The sequence below is a fragment of the Zingiber officinale genome, chromosome 7B, assembly GCF_018446385.1.
Source record: "Zingiber officinale cultivar Zhangliang chromosome 7B, Zo_v1.1, whole genome shotgun sequence".
Classification (NCBI taxonomy): domain Eukaryota; kingdom Viridiplantae; phylum Streptophyta; class Magnoliopsida; order Zingiberales; family Zingiberaceae; genus Zingiber; species Zingiber officinale.
In genome coordinates this window covers 61,645,082-61,668,403 of record NC_055999.1, presented here as the reverse complement: position 1 = coordinate 61,668,403, position 23,322 = coordinate 61,645,082, and the positions used below count along the sequence as shown (strand labels likewise).

Below are 23,322 nucleotides of genomic sequence, written 5' to 3'. Positions count from 1 at the left end.
GAATAAAGGAAATGATTTTGCGATATTAACATTTCATGTCCTTTTGATTATTATCTTTCTTTTATAGTTCTTACCGTGGAGTAGCACGCCCATTATGATATTCATATTCTCCTCTTGTAACGATCGTCGACCATCGTTCCTGTTTGCTCATTCAGTAATGACCACCCAAGATCGCCTCATTCTGCATTCGTCATTATTGATCATTTTTATTGCCTGCTACTTCCTCCTCGGACCTCGAATAAGATAAAATCAAATCTACACACTTCTTTCTCGAGCCCAAATCTCTGATGTCGAACACTATCTGACTCCGAGCCCGATTCTTGAGCACTGAACCCCGATGCCTAACACCGCTTGGTTCCGAGTCCCATCCTTGAGCCTGAATGTCAAACACGTTATGTTCTCGTCTAAGATCGTGGTATGGTGAGTCAGTAAAAATAAACGATAGGTTTCGTGTGGTGACGAGGAGGACCCTCGAACTATAGGTTTCATGCGGCTAGCTGACCGGGTGAATAGACATGCAAGTAAAATTAGAATTTTCTTTTGCTACCTGAGCATTGCTCAGGAAAGGCATACTATTAAATCAATTAAAAATAATAAACATAAATTAAAAGATGAGACATAATTTATTTGATTTGTAATCGGCAATGTTGCTCATCCAAGTTGATGTAAAACTTCATTAAAGATTTTCTTTTGAGGAAGACAGAGTAATCTTTTACAATGATAAAAATGTAAACTTTAAAACGTAAATAGAATTCGAATATAGAGTGTGTCGTCTACAAGTGTTATTTTGAATGAAGAAGACCAAAACTCTATTTATATCGTTGGTCGAAATATAATCGTTGATGATGTGGTGGGTTTTGGACGCCTGGACCGATCCGAGCGTTTGGAATGTTGTTAATGTGGACCTAAATTATATCCCCACTGCAATGTCTATGAAACGGTGCCTCTGCTGGCCCAAGTTGGATCGGGCTCCTAGACAAGTCAAATTTATGTTGACTTTTCTGCTACTACTCCGTTATTTGAGTGATTCTTTGACCATTCAGAGTTGAGCTCACCTGATCTTCTCCTCAAGTAGTCTTCTATTCCGGCTTTTCGTGTCTCGGACGAGTCGTGCATATTTTTCTCATCCATCGGTGTACTCTTTCACAGTACTTCGTCCCTTAGATGCACCAAGTCTGTCGATTTGCTTCCCGTGTCATTATTCTCACCAGCTACGTCTTCCACTCGACTTCTTATGTTTCTAAGTTCTTGCATACTTAAACACAAGGATCAAACACAACAAAACCTAATTTAACTCGGTTGATCTCATCAAAACGGTACTGGAGTACTTACAATCCCTCCTATTTTAATGTATATCAACCCAAATTAAAGTTAGGGTTAAATATACATGATATTGTTTTTTTGGACAATTAAAACATGGATATTGCAATAAAAAAAAACACCCACTAAATCCAATATCTATCTTATTCCCTTTTGATCACATAAAAAAAATATTAGAGAAAAAAGTCAAAAAAAAAATATATATATAAAAACTTTTTTTTTAGGGCTGTTAAACTGATCCTGTCCGAAGGCTGAATCAACGGACGCTGGGCACGTGGCGCTCCCCGGCTGCTGACGTGGATCTTCGACTGGTTGCACGAACCTCCGGCGAACCTGCACAGAAGTCGGGCCGGGAAGGGGTTCCCGGCGGCGACCCTCCGACGCTCAAGTCAGGCAAGCAAGCAGCAAAGAAGAGTGGCTCCAAAGGTGTTGAACGCGTACCTCTGGCGAAGTATAAGGCTCTTTATATAGAGTGGTGAGAGAGCTCCTGCACGTCCACTGAGGCGCATACATGTCCGCAGCCCATACCTCAGTATGTGTCTGTCAGAAAGCTTACCTGACGCCATACTGCTACAGTCCAAGTATGTCCTCGATGGGACAACAGAACACCTCGTTGTCAGACTTGGAGTATGACCTAGCCATAGGACTTGACAGCTGTCCTTCTCTACCGACCACAGGCCGGGGCGTCCGGCAGGCCGGCTGGACGGGGAGTCTGTCCGGCCAGCCCTCATCTTACGCGCCGACTGGACGGCACACACATCCCGTCCGGCCTGCCGTTGGTATCGATATGCTGGGAGATTTTCGGTAAGGTACTATGTAGGGACTGTTAGCAGTATGTTACCTTCTCTTAGGCCTTCCGCTCGGCTCCTTGCTACTGTTCCATTGAGCGTCGGAACCCCGACTTCTGTCGGGGCGCCTTTTGCCCCCGGCTATTCACCGGTCGGCCGGCCGGAGTCGGTCGGGAGGTCGGCCCCTCCTTCTCCGGTCGGCCCCTTGACCTTTTGACTCCAGCGTGACATTGACCCCTCAGAATGGGGGTCCCCTGTTCTAACCGCCGGATCACTTGCCTCCCCCTCAAGTCTAGTCGAAGGAGGCGAAGTCCGACTGACTGGACTGCCGATCTGACTGAGTAACGACCGCTACATTAGTCCGCTCGATCAGGCTTAGGGATGCTCATCCGTTCGGCGGTATCTTGTTCGTGCCTTGTATTCTCTTGGAATCCATGCCCAATTCTCTCCCCTACTACCCATCACGTGTGCTGCACACGGTAAGGGGCGCTCATTAAATGCGACCAGTATCCTGCTGACACGTGGCGATCATGCGCTTGTCAGCGTATGGCGGTGGCGTCACTTCCGATGGGACAGCCGCCGTTTGAAATGAACGGCTGGATGATGGCCTCGTTCTTCACGACCTGGATCGGACGGTGGAGATTACTCCCGGGCGGCGATATAAAGCCCGCGACTCCTTTTCCGCCGCATTGTTGCTTCACCTTCCTCCAGCGCCCCTCTGTTCGTTTTCTTCTCCGGCGACCTTGCCCCTCAACTCTTCGGCAACCCCCAGGCCCCAGTCGATCATCTCTTTTGCTCGTAAGATCCTTTTTCTCGCTCCCTACATTTCTTCTTTCTGTTAATCGTTTCATTCAGTCGGTTTCCCTCCATTCCTTGCTCGAACCTTCCCTTTTGGTCCCACATTCTTGTCTTTCGACCATGACTAGCACCTCGCAGTCAACCGGCGGCGCTCCTGGTCTATGGTACACGACCATGGAGAGCCGTTTTGACGAGGAGGACGCGTTGCGTCTCGCTCAGACTTACGACATTCCTTCCGACCACCACATAGTACTAGCCACACCGGCCGATCGGCCTCATGAACCACCGCCCGACACCGTTCTTTTTTTCCGAGACCAATTTTTGGCCGGGCTACGCTTTCCACCCCATAAGTTTTTCTTGCAAGTCTGCAAATACTTCCGCATCCCGCTCGGCCAGCTAGTTCCGAATTCCATAAGGCTGTTGAGCGGGGTGATAATTCTATTCAAACTGAACGGCATTCCCCTAGACCCCAAAGTTTTCCATTACTTCTACTACCCCAAAGATTTTCAATCTAGGATAGGTTTCGTTCTTTTTGATAACATGCCGAGCTCCAACAAACATTGGAAGGAGCACTTTTTCTATGTGCGTTTCCCCGAGCCGCCGACCTTCCGTATCAAATGGCAGACGGCGATGCCAGCGCAACCAGAGCTCGGCAAGTTTAGAGGCGATGCGGCATACCTCCATGCAGCCGATCGGCTGGTCGGCCAGCGCTATCACATCGACAAGCTGCTCCACCCGGGAGTAATGTATATATTCGGCTTGTCTTCTACCCCGGCCGATCTGCCCTGCAGTATGAGTAAGTTCCCTTATCATCCTGTTTGTTTTGTTCTAACTGATTTATTTTTTACTTCTGCAGCTGAAGTCATGTGGCGCGCCAAGGCTACCGAGCGGTTAAAACTGCGAGCCGCCGAGATTGAAGCGGCAAAGAATAGGGAGGTCGCCGAGCGGGGCTTGGCTTCAGCTGGTCCGGTCAGCGAAGAGGATGAGGGGACGCAAACTGTCCCTGAAGCCTTAGACGCTCCTGCTTCTCATGACGAGGCCGCGGGCGACATAGAACCCTCTGCTTAAGCCGAGGTAGAGGGCCGTTCGGCCGACGACGTTCCTCTGGCAACTCGGAAGCGCAAACAGCCGGAGGCAACCTCTCAACCAACTCCATCTGATGAACCGCGATCTGAGTGGGGCGATGAAGCTCTGGTGTTATCCGGGACGGTCTCTATAGAGAGTACCCCGACGCCACTCGGCTCTCCAAGGGCTACTTCTGAGGTGCCGCCCTCCAGCCCTCCTCGAACCCTGCGGCGTCTTAAGCGATTGGGCGACCGTCCTTCTTCCTCCACCGGTGAGCCGTCCGGTAAGGCCGCTGCTTCGAAGGGTGATCCGAGCGGCCCAAAGTTAATAAAAACCGTTCTGCGCCTCCCGTCAGAAGAATACATGGCGACCGCTGGTCGGCCTGTGGTCCCCGAGCAGCAAATCACACTCACGGGTCCCCTAGCCAAAGCTTGGGAGGATGCTCGGCTTAGGATCGCAATGATGACTCCCGGTCAGCTAGCCGACAGCAATTTACAACAAGCGACCGGGGTATGTTCTTTTGCTTTGTTGATTATTTTGGGCTCGAGTTTCTAACTTGTTTATATCCGTTCGCAAAACTGGGTGGAGCAGATTGCCATCAGCGATCGACTGGCCGAGCTGGAGGACGAGCTAAAAAAGCTCAAAGCTGCGGGAGAGAGCAGACAATCGACGACCGCTCTGGAGAAGGCCAAAAGGTTGCTGGAAGCCGAACGGGGTAAATCCTCCGGGTTGATGAGCGAAGTGGCCCGCCTCGAAGCCTTGGTCAAGCAGCGGGACAAGGAAGTGAAGACCGCGACCACCCGGAAGCTTAAAGCCATCGAGGACATGGACCGGATGAAGGTGGAGAACCGGGGACTAGAGCAACGCGTTAAAGAGTTGGACGCCTCGCTGACCACCGAACGGGAGGGCCGCTCCGCTGACCAGGCTAAAGCAGAGGGGGCTTTGAAGGACCTTCAAGATGCCCTTGACGCTTCCAAAGTTACTCTCAAAGAGTATCAAGATGGAGAGCCTGGCCGGGCGGAGGAAGCGTGCAAAGCATATGTCCGCTCGGACGAATTTGGCGAAAAGTTCAGCGACAAGCTGTCCCTAACTTTTGAAGAGGCGATCTAAGTGGCGGTGGACTACATGAAGACCAAGGGCCACATACCCGCCGAGCTGTCCGTCCCTCCCGAAGATCTAGCGACCATGATGGGCTCCATCCCCGACTCTCTTTTTAATTTCGGTGATTCTGAATGAGGGTCTGTGAAGTCTCTTTCCAGTATCTACGATTTTCTGTATACTTGCCGCTCGGGGCAAATGTTATAAATTTTGTCTGTCCGCCGCTTGGCGTGAATGAATTTCTTCCTTTGTTATTTGTTTGCCTGCCCAGCGTCCAATTTCTAACTTTCGTCTTGGTCATAATTTTTTCGCGTCTAAGTACATTTTGTAAAGGAGCCGCCCGGCCATACGATGGCTTCCTTTTCGCTAGTACAGCCGGCCCGATCACAGCTCGACCCTTTCAACAAAGGACCACGCATAGAGCCATTTGTCCGATGACCTTACAGGCTCCGATTGCCCGTCTTTTAACATCTAATTTTATCCTTGGCAATCGACTACCTTCCGATCGGAAGGTTTATACACGCAGATCCGTCTCTCGATTTTTAACGTCGAAGCTCGACGGTCTTCCGCTTGGAGGGTTTATAGACGCCGGCTCGTCTCTCAATTTTTAACGTCGGAGCTCGACGGCCTTCCGCTCGGAGGGTTTATAGACGTCGACTCGTCTCTCGATTTTTAACGTCGGAGCTCGACGGCCTTCCGCTCGGAGGGTTTATAGACGCCGGCTCGTCTCTTGATTTTTAACGTCGGAGCTCGACGGTCTTCCGCTCGGAGGGTTTATAGACGCCGGCTCGTCTCTTGATTTTTAACGTCGGAGCTCGACGGTCTTCCGCTCGGAGGGTTTATAGACGCCGGCTCGTCTCTCGATTTTTAACGTCGGAGCTCGACGGTCTTCCGCTTGGAGGGTTTATAGCCGCTCGTCTCTCGATTTTTAACGTCGAACCTCGGCGGTCTTCCGCCGGAGGGTATAGACGCCGGCTTGTCTCGATTTTTAACGTCGGAGCTCGGCGGTCTTCCGCTCGGAGGGTTTATAGATGCCGGCTCGTCTCGATTTTTAACGTCGGAGCTCGGCGACCTTCCGCTCGGAGGGTTTATAGGCCCCGGCTCGTCTCTCGAACGTCCGAGCTCGGCGGTCTTCCGCTCGGAGGGTTTATAGACGCCGGCTCGTCTCTCGATTTTAACGTCGGAGCTCGGCGGTCTTCCGCTTCGGAGGGTTTATAGGCGCGGCTCGTCTCGATTTTAATGTCGGAACTCGACGGTCTTCTGCTCGGAGGGTTTATAGACGCCGGCTTGTCTCTCGATTTTTAACGTCGGAGCTCGACGGCCTTCCGCTCAGAGGGTTTATAGACGCCGACTCGTCTCTCGATTTTTAACGTCGGAGCTCGACGGTCTTCCGCTCGGAGGGTTTATAGACACCGGCTCGTCTCTCGATTTTTAACGTCGGAGCTCGACGGTCTTCCGCTCGGAGGGTTTATAGACGCCGACTCATCTCTTGATTTTTAACGTCGGAGCTCGACGACCTTCCGCTCGGAGGGTTTATAGACGCCGGCTCGTCTCTCGATTTTTAACATCGGAGCTCGACGGTCTTCCGCTCGGAGGGTTTATAGACGCCGACTCGTCTCTCGATTTTTAACGTCGGAGCTCGACAGTCTTCCGCTCGGAGGGTTTATAGACATAGCTCGTCTCTCGATTTTTAACGTCGGAGCTCGACGACCTTCAAGGCTAACTTTAACACAGATGCTCGGCGAACACCTTAGCCATCCTCTAAATCATTTTTGCTTCCTGCATTACAAGGACATGGGAGGCCAGAATATACACAAAAATGAGTTACATCAGTGCACTTTTCACCCGGCTCTATAAGGCTGGAGGTGGTTCGCGCTCCACGGTCGATCAAGCTGCCGTCCGCCTTCATCCTCCAAATAGTAAGTGCCCGAGCGGAGTTTTTCGATAACCTTGAAGGGGCCCGCCCAAGGAGCTTCCAGTTTGCCGACGTCGCCGACCGGCTTGACTCTCTTCCAGACAAGGTCGCCAACCTGAAATGATCTGGGGATTACGCGCCGGTTGTAATTTTGCTTCATCCTCTGCCGGTACGCCATCAGCCGGACGGAAGCCTTGGCTCGCTCTTCGTCGACCAAATCCAGCTCCATGTTCCTCAGCTCAACGTTATCAGAATCATAATTCTAGATCCGGACAGACTCAACGCCGACTTCAACTGGGATGACTGCTTCGCCGCCGTATACCAGATGGAAAGGCGTGACGCTTGTTCCTTCCTTTGGAGTCGTTCGGATGGCCCATAGGACGCCCGACACCTCATCCACCAGTTTCCTCCCATCTGATCGAGCCGAGCGCGCAAAATACGAAGAATTTCCCAATTGGCTACTTCGGCTTGACCATTGCTTTGGGGATATGCCACGGACGTGAAGTGTTGCTCGATACCATAGCTTTTGCACCAATCTTTGAGCAACTTTCCTGTGAATTGCCGCCCGTTATCGGAGATAAGTCGACGGGGGATGTCGAACCGACAGATGATGTTCTGCCAAATAAATTTCTTGACCATCTGCTCGGTGATCTTGGCTAGCGGCTCGGCCTCCACCCACTTGGAAAAATAATCAACCGCCACCAATAAAAATTTCCGCTGTCCGGTTGCCATAGGAAACTGACCCACAATATCCATTCCCCATTGGTCGAACGGGCAAGAGACAGTAGCGGCCTTCATTTCTTCCGCCGGTCGATGAGAGAAATTATGATACCTTTGACAAGAAAGACACGTCGTGACGGTCCGAGCGGCGTCTGCTTGTAAAGTTGGCCAGAAGTATCCGGCCAGCAGTATCTTTTTAGCTAGTGATCGCCCGCCCGGATGACCTCCGCATGATCCTTGATGTACTTCTTGGAGGATGTAAGCCGAGTCTTCCGAGTTCACGCATTTCAATAGCGGGCGGGAGAAAGCCTTCTTGTATAATTGATCTACAATGAGTGTGAACCGACCGGCTCTCCTCCTTAACAGCTGGGCTTCGTTCCGATCGGACGGTGTGGCGCCCGAGCGCAAAAACTCCGTGATGGGTGCCCTCCAGTCGCTCGGAAACGTGAGGCCTTCCATCCGGTCGACGTGAGCCACCAAAGATACTTGTTCAATCGGCTGCTGGATGACGACCGGCGTGATTGAGCTTGCCAGTTTAGCTAACTCATCAGCCGCTTGATTTTTCGCTTGGGGTATCTTCTGGATAACGACCTCTCTGAAATTGGCCTTGAGCTTTTCGAAGGCTTCCGCATAGAGTTTGAGCCAAGCGTTATTAATCTCAAAGGTACCTGTGAGTTGCTGAGCGACCAACTGCGAATCCGAATGAAGCGTTACCCGACCGTCTCCAACATGCCGAGCTGCCTGCAGGCCGGCTATGAGGGCTTCATACTCAGCTTCATTATTTGTAGCTTTATAATCCAGTCGGACGGATAAGTGCATCTTTTCTTCTTGGGGAGAGAGCAGCAGTACTCCGATCCCGCTTCTGAGCCGAGTGGACGATCCGTCCACATATATCCTCCACATAGCTTCCGGCTCTGGATTCTGCACCTCAGTCACAAAATCCGCCAAGGACTGCGCTTTGATTGCCGAGCGAGGCTGGTATTGGATGTCAAATTCACTCAACTCTGTCGTCCATTTGATGAGTCACCCGGACGCTTCTGGATTCAGTAATACTCGCCCGAGCGGGCTATTGGTTTTGACAATGATGGTATGCGCCAGGAAGTAGGGACGAAGGTACCGAGCGGCGAGGACCAGAGCGAAAGCCAGCTTCTCGAGTCCAGTGTAGCGAGATTCAGCATCTTTTAAAATATGACTAAGAAAATACACAGACTCTTCCCCGCTCGCCATCACTAGTGCCAAGCCGATTGCTTGCTCGGTTGAAGACAAGTAGATACAAAGTGGCTCACCCGCAGCCGGCTTGGCTAATACCGAGAGAGAGTTCAGATATGCCTTCAAATCTTCGAACGCCCGATCGCATTCTTCGTCCCAGTGAAACTTAGTGGCCTTGCGCAAGATTTTGAAAAAAGGAAGGCTCCGGTCGGCGGTTTTGGATATGAATCTGGACAAAGCAGTTATCCGACCGGTCAAACGCTGCACTTCCCTCATATTTCGCGGAGGCGGCATGTCTTGTAGAGCTTTCACCTTGCTGGGATTTGCTTCGATACCCCGCTCGGTCACTATGTATCCTAAGAAACGCCCTCCTTTTGCTCCGAACAGGCATTTCTGAGGATTTAGCTTGACTCCATATTTCCGTAACGTTCGGAAGGTTTCCTCCATGTCTTTGAAGAGGTCTGCCGCTCGGACGGACTTGATAAGAATGTCGTCCACATAAACTGTTGGTCCCTTTAAAGGCCGGCAAGAGGGGAGGGGTGAATTGCCCTATAAAATTGAAACAAAAAACCCTTCTCGGATACTCAACTAACTTAAAAGAACTTGTAATTAAAACGGCAGAGACTAATTAAGACAGAAAGTAGACACAGAGGAATTACTTGGTTTGCAATCAGAGGATTGCTAATCCAAGGTAAAGAAGGCGCACTAATTGATTCTCCTCTAGGCGGAGTAGCCTCTTACAGCGTTGAAAGTACAGAAAGAAATAACACAAATGAAAGCACTGGATTATAAGTAGTTCATTATGTTTAAGCTTCTGGACCAAGGCTATATTTATAGTCTTGGTCCGGGCGCCTGGAAGGGTTCCGGGCGCCCTGGGGGGATAAATTTTATCCCCCAACGGTTGGATCGAGTCAAAACTCGATCCTGTTGAAAAGTCGATTTCGGGCGCCCGGAGCCCTAAGGTCAACATAAGTTGACTTTTCGACTCTGGTTCAGCTCGTCTCAGTTCGGCTCGTCTTGGTCCGGGTCTGTTCGCTCTGGCTCCACTAGCTTGGGTGATCTCGGCCTTCCAGAATAGGGCTCACCCGAACCCATGTTCCGGCCTTCTCCTCGAGCAGCCTTCCTTCCCGATTTCTCGTTCCTCGAGCGCCGCGCACGCTCTTCTCGTCCACCGGTGTACTCTTCCGCGGACACCTCGTCCCTCGGATGCACCGAGCCCGTCGGCTCTCTCCCGTGCCGTCCTTCTCTCTAGCCGCGTCTTCCGCTCGACTTCCTGTGTTCCTAAGCTCCTGCACACTTAGACACAAGGGTTAAACAAACGCAGAACCTAACTTAGCTTGTTTGATCACATCAAAACACCTTGGGGTTCCAACAATCTCCCCCTTTTTGATGTGAGCAACCTAAGTTAAGTTAGGGTAACCATATGCAATAAAAATGATTTATATTCCAATATTCAATTGAAAAATTATAGTTTTATATTCCAATATTCAATTGAAAAATTATAGTACCTCCCCCTAGACTTAACATACTTCTCCCCCTTTGATCACATAAAAATTGGGGTTATAAATAAGTCTAAGGTAAATTAAAAAAAACTTTAAGTGTAAAATATTTAATAATGTCTAAGTAAAATTCAATTTCAAGACACTCTTCAGAATTTTTCTTTCGAAAGAAAAATATTTAAGTAAAATATTTTTCAGATAAAACAGTCATAAGTGTTAAATTTTTTTTTTAAGTTTTGAAACTTATCTCAACATTCAAAACAAATTTTCTAAAAAAAAAAAAAATTCTAAGTTAATATTCATCAGAAACAATTCTAAGTTAATATTCATCAGAAACAATTCTAAGTTTATTTTAAGAAAAATTATAAGGCAAAAAAAATTCTAAGATAACTTAAAAAAAATTTCTAAAAAAAATTTAAACACAAATTGAATAACTCTTTTAAAGCATTAAGTAATTCAAATTAATGCTTTTTCAGTTAGTCAATTAAACTCTTCATTTCAATACTTGGCTTCCAGGTTGTGGCGAGGCACTAGGCCTTCTTGGTTATTGGAGCAACAACCACTTCCTTAGACAAAGCCTCATAAAGAAATTAGTTGTTTAATTTCCTTGCTGAAAATTCTAAGTCTGATTTTAATTTTAAATTAAATAGGTTTTTGGAACCCAATAGAGGTTCCTACCTACAGGATTAACCAAGTATTTTCTAGGTATATAGATTTTTGATATATTTCTAATTTGACTTTGATGAAATCTATAATACCAATTTAAACCTCTATAATTTCTAAAAGTAGAAATATTTGGACCATTAGATTTTTTCAATCTTTCTATTTCTTCTTTTAGTTTTTCATTTTCAATTTTCAATTTTTCAAAATCCTCTATAAGACATGATTTTGCCAAAATTCTCTTTGTTTATAAGATTTCATTTTCTAATTTGGCATTTTTATTTTCTAATTTATACATAGATTTAGTCATAGCTTTGATACTAAAGTAAAGTTCATCAGGGGGTAAGAGGCATACCTCACTTACCATATCAGACTTGAAGCCTGAATCTCCCCCTGCTTCGCTACTTCCATCTGACGTCGCTCCCCCTTCATCGATGCTGGGTTCTGATGTGCTTTGTCCTTCGTGGCTTGCCATCAGTGCAATCCCCGCATATTCTTGAGCTTCTGATTCAGATGAAGAAGTGTCATCCCAAGTTGCTTTTAGGTTGTGTTTCTTGGGTGTCTTCATTTTGACCTTCTTGAGTTCTGGGCAGTCTTCCCTTAGGTGTCCCTCCTTCTGACACTGGTAGCACCGTACCTTTCTTCTACCTTGATTCTTTTTATTCTGCATTTTAAATTTATTAGATCTAAAAAACTTTTTAAAGTTTCTTGCCATGTACGCTTCTTGATCGTCTTCGGAATCTGACTCGGGTTCATCCTTATTGGTTGCGTTCAGCGCCATAGTCTAGGTTGTGTCCTTTGATATCTCTGCACATCTAGCTTCGTGTAATTCAAGGGTAGAAAACAACTCTTCTAAAGTACTTACCTCCAGGTCTTTTGAGATGTAGTAAGCATCGACGATTGATATTCACTCCGGAGTTCTTGGAAACGCGTTGAGCGCGTAGCGTATAGTGTCCCGGTTTGTTACCGTTTCACCAATGTTTTCGAGACCAGTAACTAGTTCTTTTACCTTTGCATGTAGACCGGCTACTTTCTCACCTTTCTCCAGACGGATGTTCATCAGTTTGTTGCGGAGGATGTCCCTTCTAGCGAGCTTTGCTTCAGACGTTCCTTCGTGGAGTTCCAAGAACTTCTCCCAAAGTTCTTTAGCAGATACATAGTTTCCGATGCGGTTGACCTCTTGAGGCGATAACACGCTCAGCAGGTGATGTTCCGCACGGCTGTTTGCTACCGACTCATTCTGCTCCTTCTTTATCCAATCGCTCTCTTCTTTTTCTTTTCCATCTTTATCTATTGGAGCTACAAAACCATATTTCATAATAAACCGAATTTCAAAATCTGTTTTTAGGAATACCTCCATATGTCGCTTCCAGTCTGCGAAGTTCCCCTCGAATTTTGGTGGGACGATGCTTGGTCCGGCCATCTTGTTGCTTCGATCGGCGGTTAGTCCTCCTGAAGCGTGCCTCGCTCTGATACCAATTGTTGGTCCCTTTGAAGGCCGGCAAGAGGGGAGGGGTGAATTGCCTTATAAAATTGAAACCAAAAACCCTTCTCGGATATTCAACTAACTTAAAAGAACTTGTAATTAAAACGGCAGGGACTAATTAAGACAGAAAGTAGACACAGAGGAATTACTTGGTTTGCAATAAGAGGATTGCTAATCCAAGGCAAAGAAGGCGCACTAATTGATTCTCCTCTGGGCGGAGTAGCCTCTTACAGCGTTGAAAGCACAGAAAGAAATAACACAAATGAAAGCACTGGATTACAAGTAGTTCATTATGTTTAAGCTTCTGGACCAATGCTATATTTATAGTCTTGGTCCGGACGCCTGGAAGGGTTCCGGGCGCCCTGGGGGGATAAATTTTATCCCCCAACGGTTGGATTGAGTCAAAACTCGATCCTGTTGAAAAGTCGATTCCGGGCGCTCGGAAGGGTTCCGGGCGCCCCGGTCGGTTTCGGGCGCCCGGAATGGTTCCGGGCGCTCGGAGCCCTAAGGTCAACATAAGTTGACTTTTCGACTCTGGTTCCGCTCGTCTCAGTTCGGCTCGTCTGGGTCCGGGTCTGTTCGCTCCGGCTCCACTAGCTTGGGTGATCTCGGCCTTCCGGAATAGGGCTCACCTGAACCCATGTTCCGGCCTTCTCCTCGAGCAGCCTTCCTTCCCGGTTTCTCGTCCCTCGAGCGCCGCGCACGCTCTTCTCGTCCACCGGTGTACTCTTCCGCGGACACCTCGTCCCTCGGACGCACCGAGCCCGTCGGCTCTCTCCCGTGCCGTCCTTCTCGCTAGCCGCGTCTTCCGCTCAACTTCCTGTGTTCCTAAGCTCCTACACTTAGACACAAGGGTTAAACAAACGCAGGACCTAACTTAGCTTGTTTGATCACATCAAAACACCTTGGGGTTCCAACATAAACTTCTAGATTCCGCCCGATCTGCTCCTTGAACACTTTGTTCATCAAGCGTTGATAGGTGGCTCCCGCGTTCTTCAATCCGAACGACATCACATTATAGCAGTAGGTGCCGTCGGCCGTCACGAAGCTAACTTTTTCTTGATCTTGCCGGGCGAGCGACACTTGATGATATCCCTGATAGGCGTCGAGCATGCATATCAACTCGCAGCCGGCCGTAGAATCCACCAGTTGATCGATTCGGGGCAAGGGATAAAAGTCCTTTGGGTACGCCTTGTTAAGGTCCCGGAAATCGATGCACACTCTCCACTTGTTGCCGGGCTTGGAAACTAGCACCACATTCACCAACCAGCTAGGGAACTGGACTTCGCGTATATGGCCGACCTCCAAGAGTTTCTCAACTTCCGCCCGGATGATGACGTTCTGCTTGGCGCTGAAGTCCCTTTTTCTTTGCTTTACTGGCCGAGCGTCCGGTCGGACATGTAGCTCGTGCTGCGCTATGCTCGGCGAAATTCCGGGCAACTCATGCGTCGACCAGACGAAGACATCACAGTTTCTTTGGAGGCATTTGATCATTTCTTCTTTCTGATTGGCTTCCAGATCGGACGCAATAAAGGTCGTGGCCTCCGATCGGGTCGGATGAATCTGCACTTCCTCTTTTTCTTCATAAACTAAAGAGGGAGGTTTTTCAGTTATAGCGTTCACCTCGATCCGCGGCGACTTCTGAGCGGAATTGGCTTCTGCTCGGACCATCTCGACGTAGCATCGTCGAGCTGCTAGTTGATCTCCCCGTACTTTTCCCACTTTGTCCTCGACGGGAAACTTGATCTTCTGATGGAAGGTGGAGACAGCCGCGCGGAACTCGCTGAGCGCCGGTCGTCCCAAAATGACGTTGTATGAAGAGGGAGAGTCAACCACCGCGAAGTTTGCTGTCCGCGTCCTCCTGAGCGGCTCTTCTCCCAGCGAGATAGTCATTCGGATTTGTCCGACCGGCAAGACTTCATTACCCGTAAACCCATAGAGGGGGGTTGTCATGGGCAGCAGGTCAGCTCGATCAATTTGTAGTTGGTCAAATGCCTTTTTGAAGATAATGTTGACCGAGCTCCCTGTGTCAATAAAAACGCGGTGGATAGTATAATTTGCTATTACCGCTTTGATGAGGAGAGCGTCGTCATGCGGCACTTTGACTCCTTCCAAGTCTCTGGGCCCGAAGCTTATCTCGGGTCTGCTCGCCCTTTCCTGACTGCAGCCGACCGCATGGATCTGGAGCTGTCGGACGCTCGCCTTCCTCGCTCGGTTAGAGTCGCCTCCGGTCGGCCCGCCAGCAATAATGTTGATCTCGCCTCGGGAAGTATTACTTCTATTTTCTTCTTCCCGAGCTGACGGTCGGGACCGTTCTCTGGACATTCGGCGATTCTCCCGCCTCGGAGAGCGATGCTGATCGGGCGTATGTGGTTTTCGTCTGTCAGCTTGCGTACGATCGGCTTCATGATTTCTCTGTCGCCTATCGAATGAGGGCGATCGTCGACCACCACTTCGGGGAACTGGATGAGTAATCAAGGGGAGACTTTGACAATCCCTTGTGTTGTGCGTATCCGTCCGGTGGAAGGAGCAGAACATGGGGGTCCACTTCTTTTTTGGCTTGGGCCGATCGGCTGCTACTTCTTGGACATGGGTCCTAACATTGGGGGAGTGGAATGCTTCGGCCCTTGGTCCTCTCGGAGGCTGATGAGCGATGTGCGGCTTCCGCTCGGTAGGAGGTGCCCGCTCGGTTGGAGTTTCTTTTTTCCGGGCGGCTTGGGCTTCCTTCACGTTGATGTATTCCTTGGCCCGATGCAGCATATGATCATAGTCTCGGGGCGGCTTCCGAATGAGCGAGCGGAAGAAGTCCCCGTCCACGAGGCCTTGCGTGAAGGCGTTCATCATGGTTTCCGAGGTGGCCGTAGGGATATCCATGGCCACGTTGTTGAACCGCTGGATATAAGCTCTGAGCGGCTCTCTTGGCTGTTGCTTGATGGAGAACAAGCTGACACTCGTCTTCTGATAGCGCCGACTGCTTGCAAAATGATGGAGGAAGGCCGTTCGGAAGTCCTTGAAGCTTGTGATGGACCCTTCTGGCAGTCTCCGAAACCACCGTTGAGCCGACCCAGAGAGGGTGGTGAGGAAAACCCGACACTTGACCCCATCTGTGTATTGATGCAGGGTTGCCGTGTTATCAAACTTGCCCAAATGATCATCCGGATCGGTGGTTCCATTGTATTCGCCGATCGTCGGAGGCACGTAGTGCTTGGGCAAAGGGTCTCGTAGAATAGTCTCTGAAAATTGGCGATTAATCCGCTCGGGCGATGAGTCCGCTCGAGGGGCTTTTCCTTTTTTTGTCTTTTCTAGGTATTTCATCCGAAGAAGATCCCCGATCTCTATTGGTTGCTGCAGCTTCGGGGGTGCGGAATAGGGCCCGATGAAATGCAACGGTGGCCTAAGGTGCTTCTGCTCGGCCACCAGACGCGGACGTTGCTTGCTGCTCCGGCCGCTCGGCTGCTACTTTCTGTTTTTGCTCCACAAGCTTGGCGGCCCTCAACTCAATCAGAGCGTCGAGTTCCTCCGAGGAAAGCATCACCGTGTGTTGTCGTCCAGCCTCGTCCATTGTTCCGTTCGGATGCAGGAGCATTCCCACAGACGACGCCAAATTGATCCTGTCCGAAGGCTGAATCAACAGACGCTGGGCACGTGGCGCTCCCCGGCTGCTGACGTGGATCTTCGACTGGTTGCACGAACCTCCGGCGAACCTGCACAGAAGTCGGGCCGGGAAGGGGTTCCCGGCGGCGACCCTCCGACGCTCAAGTCAGGCAAGCAAGCAGCAAAGAAGAGTGGCTCCAAAGGTGTTGAACGCGTACCTCCGGCGAAGTATAAGGCTCTTTATATAGAGTGGTGAGAGAGCTCCTGCACGTCCACCGAGGCGCATACATGTCCGCAGCCCATACCTCGGTATGTGTCTGTCAGAAAGCTTACCTGACGCCATACTGCTACAGTCCAAGTATGTCCTCGATGGGACAACAGAACACCTCGTTGTCAGACTTGGAGTATGACCTAGCCATAGGACTTGACAGCTGTCATAAGATGTTCTTGTCCTTCTCTACCGACCACAGGCCGGGGCGTCCGGCAGGCCGGCTGGACGGGGAGTCCGTCCGGCCAGCCCTCATCTTACGCGCCGATCGGACGGCACACACATCCCGTCCGGCCTGCCGTTGGTATCGATATGCTGGGGATATTTTCGGTAGGGTACTATGTAGGGGCTGTTAGCAGTATGTCACCTTCTCTTAGGCCTTCTGCTCGGCTCCTTGCTACTGTTCCATTGAGCGTCGGAACCCCGACTTCTGTCGGGGCGCCTTTTGCCCCCGGCTATTCACCGGTTGGCCGGCCGGGGTCGGTCGGGAGGTCGGCCCCTCCTTCTCCGGTCGACCCCTTGACCTTTTGACTCCAGCGTGGCATTGACCCCTCAGAATGGGGGTCCCCTGTTCTAACCGCCGGATCATAAATAAAGATACAGTAAAATACTTTTTTATTGGAAATAATTTTTAGAAAGGTAATAATTTAATCAATTAATTTGCTATTTTGATAAAAAATATATTTTTTTTATATTTCTAAAAATACTGAAATTTTTTTTTATCATAGTTAAACAGAAATAATTTGATTAGAAGAAAATTTTTCATGAAAAACAAATATTTATTTTGATCGTAATAAATATTTTTTTAGATAGAGTTATTTTCAAAATTGATTTTTTTTAAATTAATTTTTCATATATAAAAATCTGGATATATTTTTTTTCAATATTCAAAATACAAAGGTAGTCCCTCAAAAAATAAAATTTTTTAAAATTCATGTCTGAAAGAATTTTAAAATATAAATTATATTTTTCTATGAAAAATTGGATAACTTGTAAAAAATTCTGAAAATGATTATTCTATAGGAACACAGGATTCGTTATCACAGAAAAATTAAAGTTTTGAAAAATAAATTTAAAATTAAAGTTTTGAAAAATAAATTTTTGAAACATGATTTTTTTTTTTTTTTTGGTGTTGCAAGATTGTAAACTAGTTCCATATTGAAAATACACAGAAAAAATTATGAGTTTATAAGAAAAAATATTTCTATGGTATGAGGTATTTTAGGTAAAGCCCAAGAGTAAAATCATAAGAGCTTAGGATAAAAGTGGACAATATCATATTATTGTGGTGATATCTAAATTCCTTTTGGTCATAACAATTGGTATTAGAGCGAGATCACTCTTCACCGGACTAACCGCCAGAAGAAGCATGAACTAGAGCTATGATCCAAGATTGAACCATGTGGGTGAAACCTTGAACGAAGTAGGGAGGTCCTGAGCAGGTCAAGAGTGACCTGATGCTCGAGAGGAAGTCCTAAGAAGGTCAAGAGTGATCCGATACTCGAGAAGAGGCCCTAAGTAGGTAAAAAGTGACCCGATACTTGAGGAGGACCCTGTGGTCCTTTGTTTGAGGGGGGGATTGTTAGTGTTGCAAGATTACAAACATAGTCCCATATTGAAATACATGGGAAAGATTATGAGTTTATAAGAAAAAGAGATCTCTATTGGCATGAGGTCTTTTGGGTAGAGCCCAAGAGTAAAACCATGAGGGCTTAGATCCAAATGAACAATATCATATCATTATGGAGATATCTAAATTTTTTTTGGTCCTAACATTTTTAATCGTTGAAATTTATTTTTCAAATATTATTTTTGTTTTTTTATTGTACAGAGGTAAAAATTTTTAAAAAAATTGTTAGTTGATAAAATCATCGTATACCACAGTAGAAAGTTTTATCTCAAAATGTGAATAGAAGGCATGCAAAATAATTATTTTGATCAACAATGTTAAAAACTAAAGCAAAAAATTTAAAGCATGCAAAAAAAAAAAAAAAAAAAAAAAAAAAAAAGATTAAACTTGATTTAGGAATTCAAAATAAGTTCTTATTAAGTGGATTTATCAGTCCGATGATAAACTCCTCGATCTTTTAGTGCAATTGAGTAAGCGTTTCTCCTTTTTTGTATCCGGAGGTTTGTCAATTGATTTCTGAGCAAGTCACATCTTACTAGGTTAGTCTCCGATGTCTCTTCGTATAGCTTTAGGAATTTCTCCGAGAGTTACTTGCCAGAGTCGTAGGCACTGATTCGGATGACTTCTTGCGGTGACAGAACGTTTAGCATATGAAACTTTGTTTTGTCATTTGCCACAGAGTCGACTTGCTCCTTCTTGCTCTAAAATTGTTCTCTCTTTTTTTAACTCATTTCTAATCTCTAGGTGCTACAAAATCATATTTAATCATAAGTAATATATCGAAATATATTTTAAAGAATATCTCCATTTCTTTTTCTAGATCGTGAAGTTCCCCTCGAACTTTAGTGGATGAATGCTTGCTCTAGCCATTTGTGCTTTAGATGGCGATTAGTTTTTCTGAAGCATCCTTGATCTGATACCACTTGTAAGTTCTGTGCAATCAACTAGAGGGGGGTGAATAGCCCTGTAAGTAAAATTAGAACTTTCTTTTGCTATTTGAGCTTTAGCAAAGACACACTATTAGATCAATTAAAAACAATAAACAAAAATTTAAAAATGAGGTAGAATTTACTTGATTTGCAACTGAAAAGGTTGTTAATCCAAGATGATGTAAAACCCACTAAAGATCTCCTTTTGACAATGTCGGAGTAGCCTCTTACAACGGTGAAAGCGCAAACTTTAAAATGTAAATAGAATTTGAGTACAAAGTGTATTGTTTTGAATGAAAAGGACCAGAGCTCTATTTATAACTCATTGGTCAAAATATAGTCATTGATGACATGGCAGGTTTTGAGCACCTAGACCAGGTCCGGGCGCCTCCACTTTAGTGCCTTATTCGCTCCACAATGGCTTTGTGATTAGTCTCTTATCCAAGCCAGGCATCTGGAATATTGCTGACGTGGACCCAAATTCTATTCCCGCTACAACATCTCCAAAAGGGCGCCTCTGTTGGCCCAAGTTGGTCCAGGCTCCTAGAGTCCGAGCGCTTGTACTTGGTCCAGATGCCTAGACAAGTCAACATTGTGTTTACTTATCTGACTGCTGCTTCAGTTGCTTGGGTGATTCTCTGACCATCAAGAGTTGAACTCACCTGAACCCAATTCCGCTCTTCTCGTCAAGTAGTCTTTCACTCTAGCTTCTCATCCCTCGAATGAGTCACGCGTGTCCTTCTCATCCGTTGGTGAACTCTTTCGCAGTACCTCATCCCTCGGATGCACCAAGCCCATCGACTCACTTCCCATGCCATCATTCTCACTAGCTGTGTCTTCCTCTTGACTTCTTGTGTTCCTAAATTTTTTCACACCACTACAAGAAAAAAGCTAAACAACAACGCTTTTTTGGCGTTGTCGTATGTACTTAAAAAGTGATGTTGTAGATGGTGTTGTAGAAAGTCATATCAAAGACAACGCTTTAAAAGCGTTGTGGTTGGTCACAAAGACAACGCTTTTTAAGCGTTGTCTTTTCGTTCTTAAAAAGCGTTGTTATAGATGCTGTTGTAAAAATGCACATATCAAAGACAACGCTTTAAAAGCGTTGTGGTTGGTCACAAAGACAACGCTTTTTAAGCGTTGTCTATTCGTTCTTAAAAAGCGTTGTTAAAGATGCTGTTGTAAAAATGCCCATATCAAAGACAACGCTTTAAAAGCGTTGTGGTTGGTCTCAAAGACATTATTTTTTAAGCGTTGTCTTTTATTACTTAAAAACGTTGTCTTTTAAATAGTGTTTTCTTAATTAAATAGCAAAAATTATAAAAATACTCAAAATTTACATATAATTGAATATCCACAACCACAATCATTTTTATAAGAAGACTATTTAACAAATAAATAAAACTTTATATTATACAAACAAAATGTATACATATTGATCCACAAATTAAATTTGTATCATACAAGTTATCCTTAACTTCATGACAATAATTTTTCAAACACACAAGTTTTACAAAACCTCATCATTGACTAACCCCTGTTGTTGGTGTCCATCGCATGGAATTGCTTCTTTAAGTCCAGCAATCTCTTCTTCTGAAAGGCTTTCAGCTATCACTCTTAGAGCCATCTTCTTCAACTTGTCATCAACACACCTGGGGTTGTAGGCAATCAAGAAATTTTGTATGAAAACTTTCATACATGTAAATCTCGTACTAAATAATATGTCAATGTTATATATACATGTAATTCATACCGTAAGTGTGTTTATATCGTAACTGACAAGTTTTCTTTAGGGCCAACTTCTACTCAAGCTCTTTAAACACTGCATCAAAATAAAAAAATTGGCATTAGTTCTGTGCTAAATGAAAATCATATTTAAAGGAAAAAGCGGGAGTGCTGTAGATGGATATATTAACCAAGCATATTAATGTTTGACCTGTCTTTACAAGTTCTAAGCATATATATTAACCAAGCGAGAGTGCTAGCTGTAGACTCCGAACCAAGTAAAAATAAACTATGTTAGCAATTGTTTTTACTTAACTTATATTCTGCTGCATTTTACTCAATTGTTTTTAAACGAACGTGAAAAAGCAACGAGTGCTATTGACATTAATTTTGAACTAGAATTAATTTTGAACTAGAATTTCTGTAATAGAATCTAACTTAAGTTATACCATGAGATTGACAATTATTTACACAATTGAGCTGAAGCAAGGTAAAAGTTCAACTTGACATGACACATTCACAGTCCCAAAATCGAGGACGACATTCTATTCCCTTCCAACACCCATGCGTCATGGAAATATATATATTAACAAACTGTAGACATTATCCTACTATCAAATTCTCAGAAGTCAGAAGTTGGCAATGGAAATGTGAATGCAGTTCAATTTATGAATAGCTAATGATCAACTAAGTTGATTTTGGTTAGCTTTCCAGCGAGAGCTTGAATAAGAAATCGCATGCAGTGTACAAGATTCTTAGTTCACGAAATTCCATAAAAACGGGTTAATTATAACAACATTAACTACCCATATTAAAAGATATATTGCATCTTTCAAAATAGGTTCACAAGAAACAAATCATCTAAAGAGGTCAATGCATGAAAACAAAATTCAAACAGCACACACCTAAGTTCGCTAACCATTGAACCAAGTGTACAATAAGCAAGTGGATTACATTTGTTATTTCAATTTTTATTCAAAAATACGATAATGATGAATAAGGAGAAATGAATGAAGTGCTGATAAAGATTTACAACTAGGCTTTTTTACCAAAAAAAAACTTTTAATTAAATGGATTTGCCTCGTACAGTAAAAAAAATCTTATTAAAAGGTTTTTCAAAAATAATCTTAACCATGGTAAATTACATTCACAATAACTTTCTAAATAATGAAAGTATGATACCTGATCCTCAAGGAATAATCTTGGCGGAGTACACCATGCACCGCGATGGAATTGATTGAAAGAACTGGTGCTGCTTAGTCCAGTAAAAGAGCTCACTTGGGACATTTGCGGACTTTGCTGCCCACCAACAGCAAGTTGCTCCTGCTCCTGATCTTGCTCCCTCAAAGCAATAATGTAATCATAGGTGCTGATTCCCTGTAAGCGCATCCATGTAGAGTAGCATGAGCTAGTTAAAGTGTCAATTTTCTCCAGAATTGATGAATAAACAACACCATATCGTTCAAATTCTACTATTTGTTTTCCACTATGGAAAATCTATCAGTTAAATAACAAGCTGTAATAGTTCAGTTGGATAATAAGTTTCAGTAATGCTCAGTGTATGGATGAATGCAAAGAATTTGAAAATATAAAAGATATATTCCTTGAAATAGAGATATTTGACCGGATACATAGGTTTGTTTTATATAAATGTAGGAGCTGTGTAACTGGTAGTGTTTGCTGTGTCACAAGTAGAAATATGAAAGTAGTGTACCTTTTTTATTAAAAGAATATGGAAGAAGAAAAGTTGTGCAACTGGAAGAGTAGCAACCATGGCTAATAAAGTGCACACAGCCTGCATTATAGAGACATTATCAAATTAGTATCAGAACCTTGAAAAATCCTCATTATGATGTGTGATTTTCATTCATTTTCTCTTCTGAGTACTCACCACCACAATGATAAAGGGTGCCAAGGAAAAGCTACTACCCAGCTTTGAAACAATTTCAGCAGAAAATCTCCTTCTCTCAACAAAACACAGTATCAGCACAAGCATCCCAACAGCCCACTGCAGAATAAGCTGGCCCAAGGTGCACAAAGCATGGAGACCAATCAATAGTCAATCAGAATTGAAAGGACCTGACATAAAATGCATTCTATGTATCAGGTCCTTCACGTACTAAGAAAATAGTATCTTCTAAGTTGATGCACACAGATGATAAATCTACACTAAGAAAATAGTGTCAATCACTATGCATGATTAATGAATACAACTATTGGAATGGTAGGAAATATTTGTGCTTACCAAGAGAAGAGCAAACACCATGAGGATGAAGAACCTTTTGTAATTTTTTCTTCCTATGCAGTTATTGATCCACTACAAGGAAAGATGAATACTGCATATTACTACAAGATAACAAAACATATAAGGTTGTGAATGGAGAAAACCCTCACCCTGCAATGATGATCAAAGCCATCAACGCATTTGTCACAGACTCTACAATGCTTACTATATTTTAGAACCTGCAATACAAACAGATAGAAATCATTAGAGAAAAACCAAGTTAATATAAAGCACATAAGAACTTTATTTTCTTGAAAAGATTGTGTGGCTCATCGTAAATGAGATCTCTATCACCTTTCTCCCTAATAACCAATATTCTGAATTATCCATCTTT

General features: G+C 45.3%; 1 protein-coding gene across 1 annotated transcript; it reads right to left on the bottom strand.

Annotated features, from left to right (window-relative positions):
• Positions 1-6,830: 6,830 nt before the first annotated feature.
• Positions 6,831-23,034, bottom strand: LOC122004372 (probable protein S-acyltransferase 22). The gene is made up of 5 exons (XM_042559270.1): positions 22,950-23,034; positions 22,596-22,724; positions 22,419-22,499; positions 21,887-22,081; positions 6,831-6,848 (listed from the first exon to the last, which is right to left on the bottom strand). Exons 1-5 carry the CDS (start codon positions 22,968-22,970, stop codon positions 6,831-6,833), a joined length of 444 nt encoding a protein of 147 aa, XP_042415204.1. The 5' UTR covers positions 22,971-23,034.
• Between the last annotated feature and the right edge of the window lie 288 nt (positions 23,035-23,322).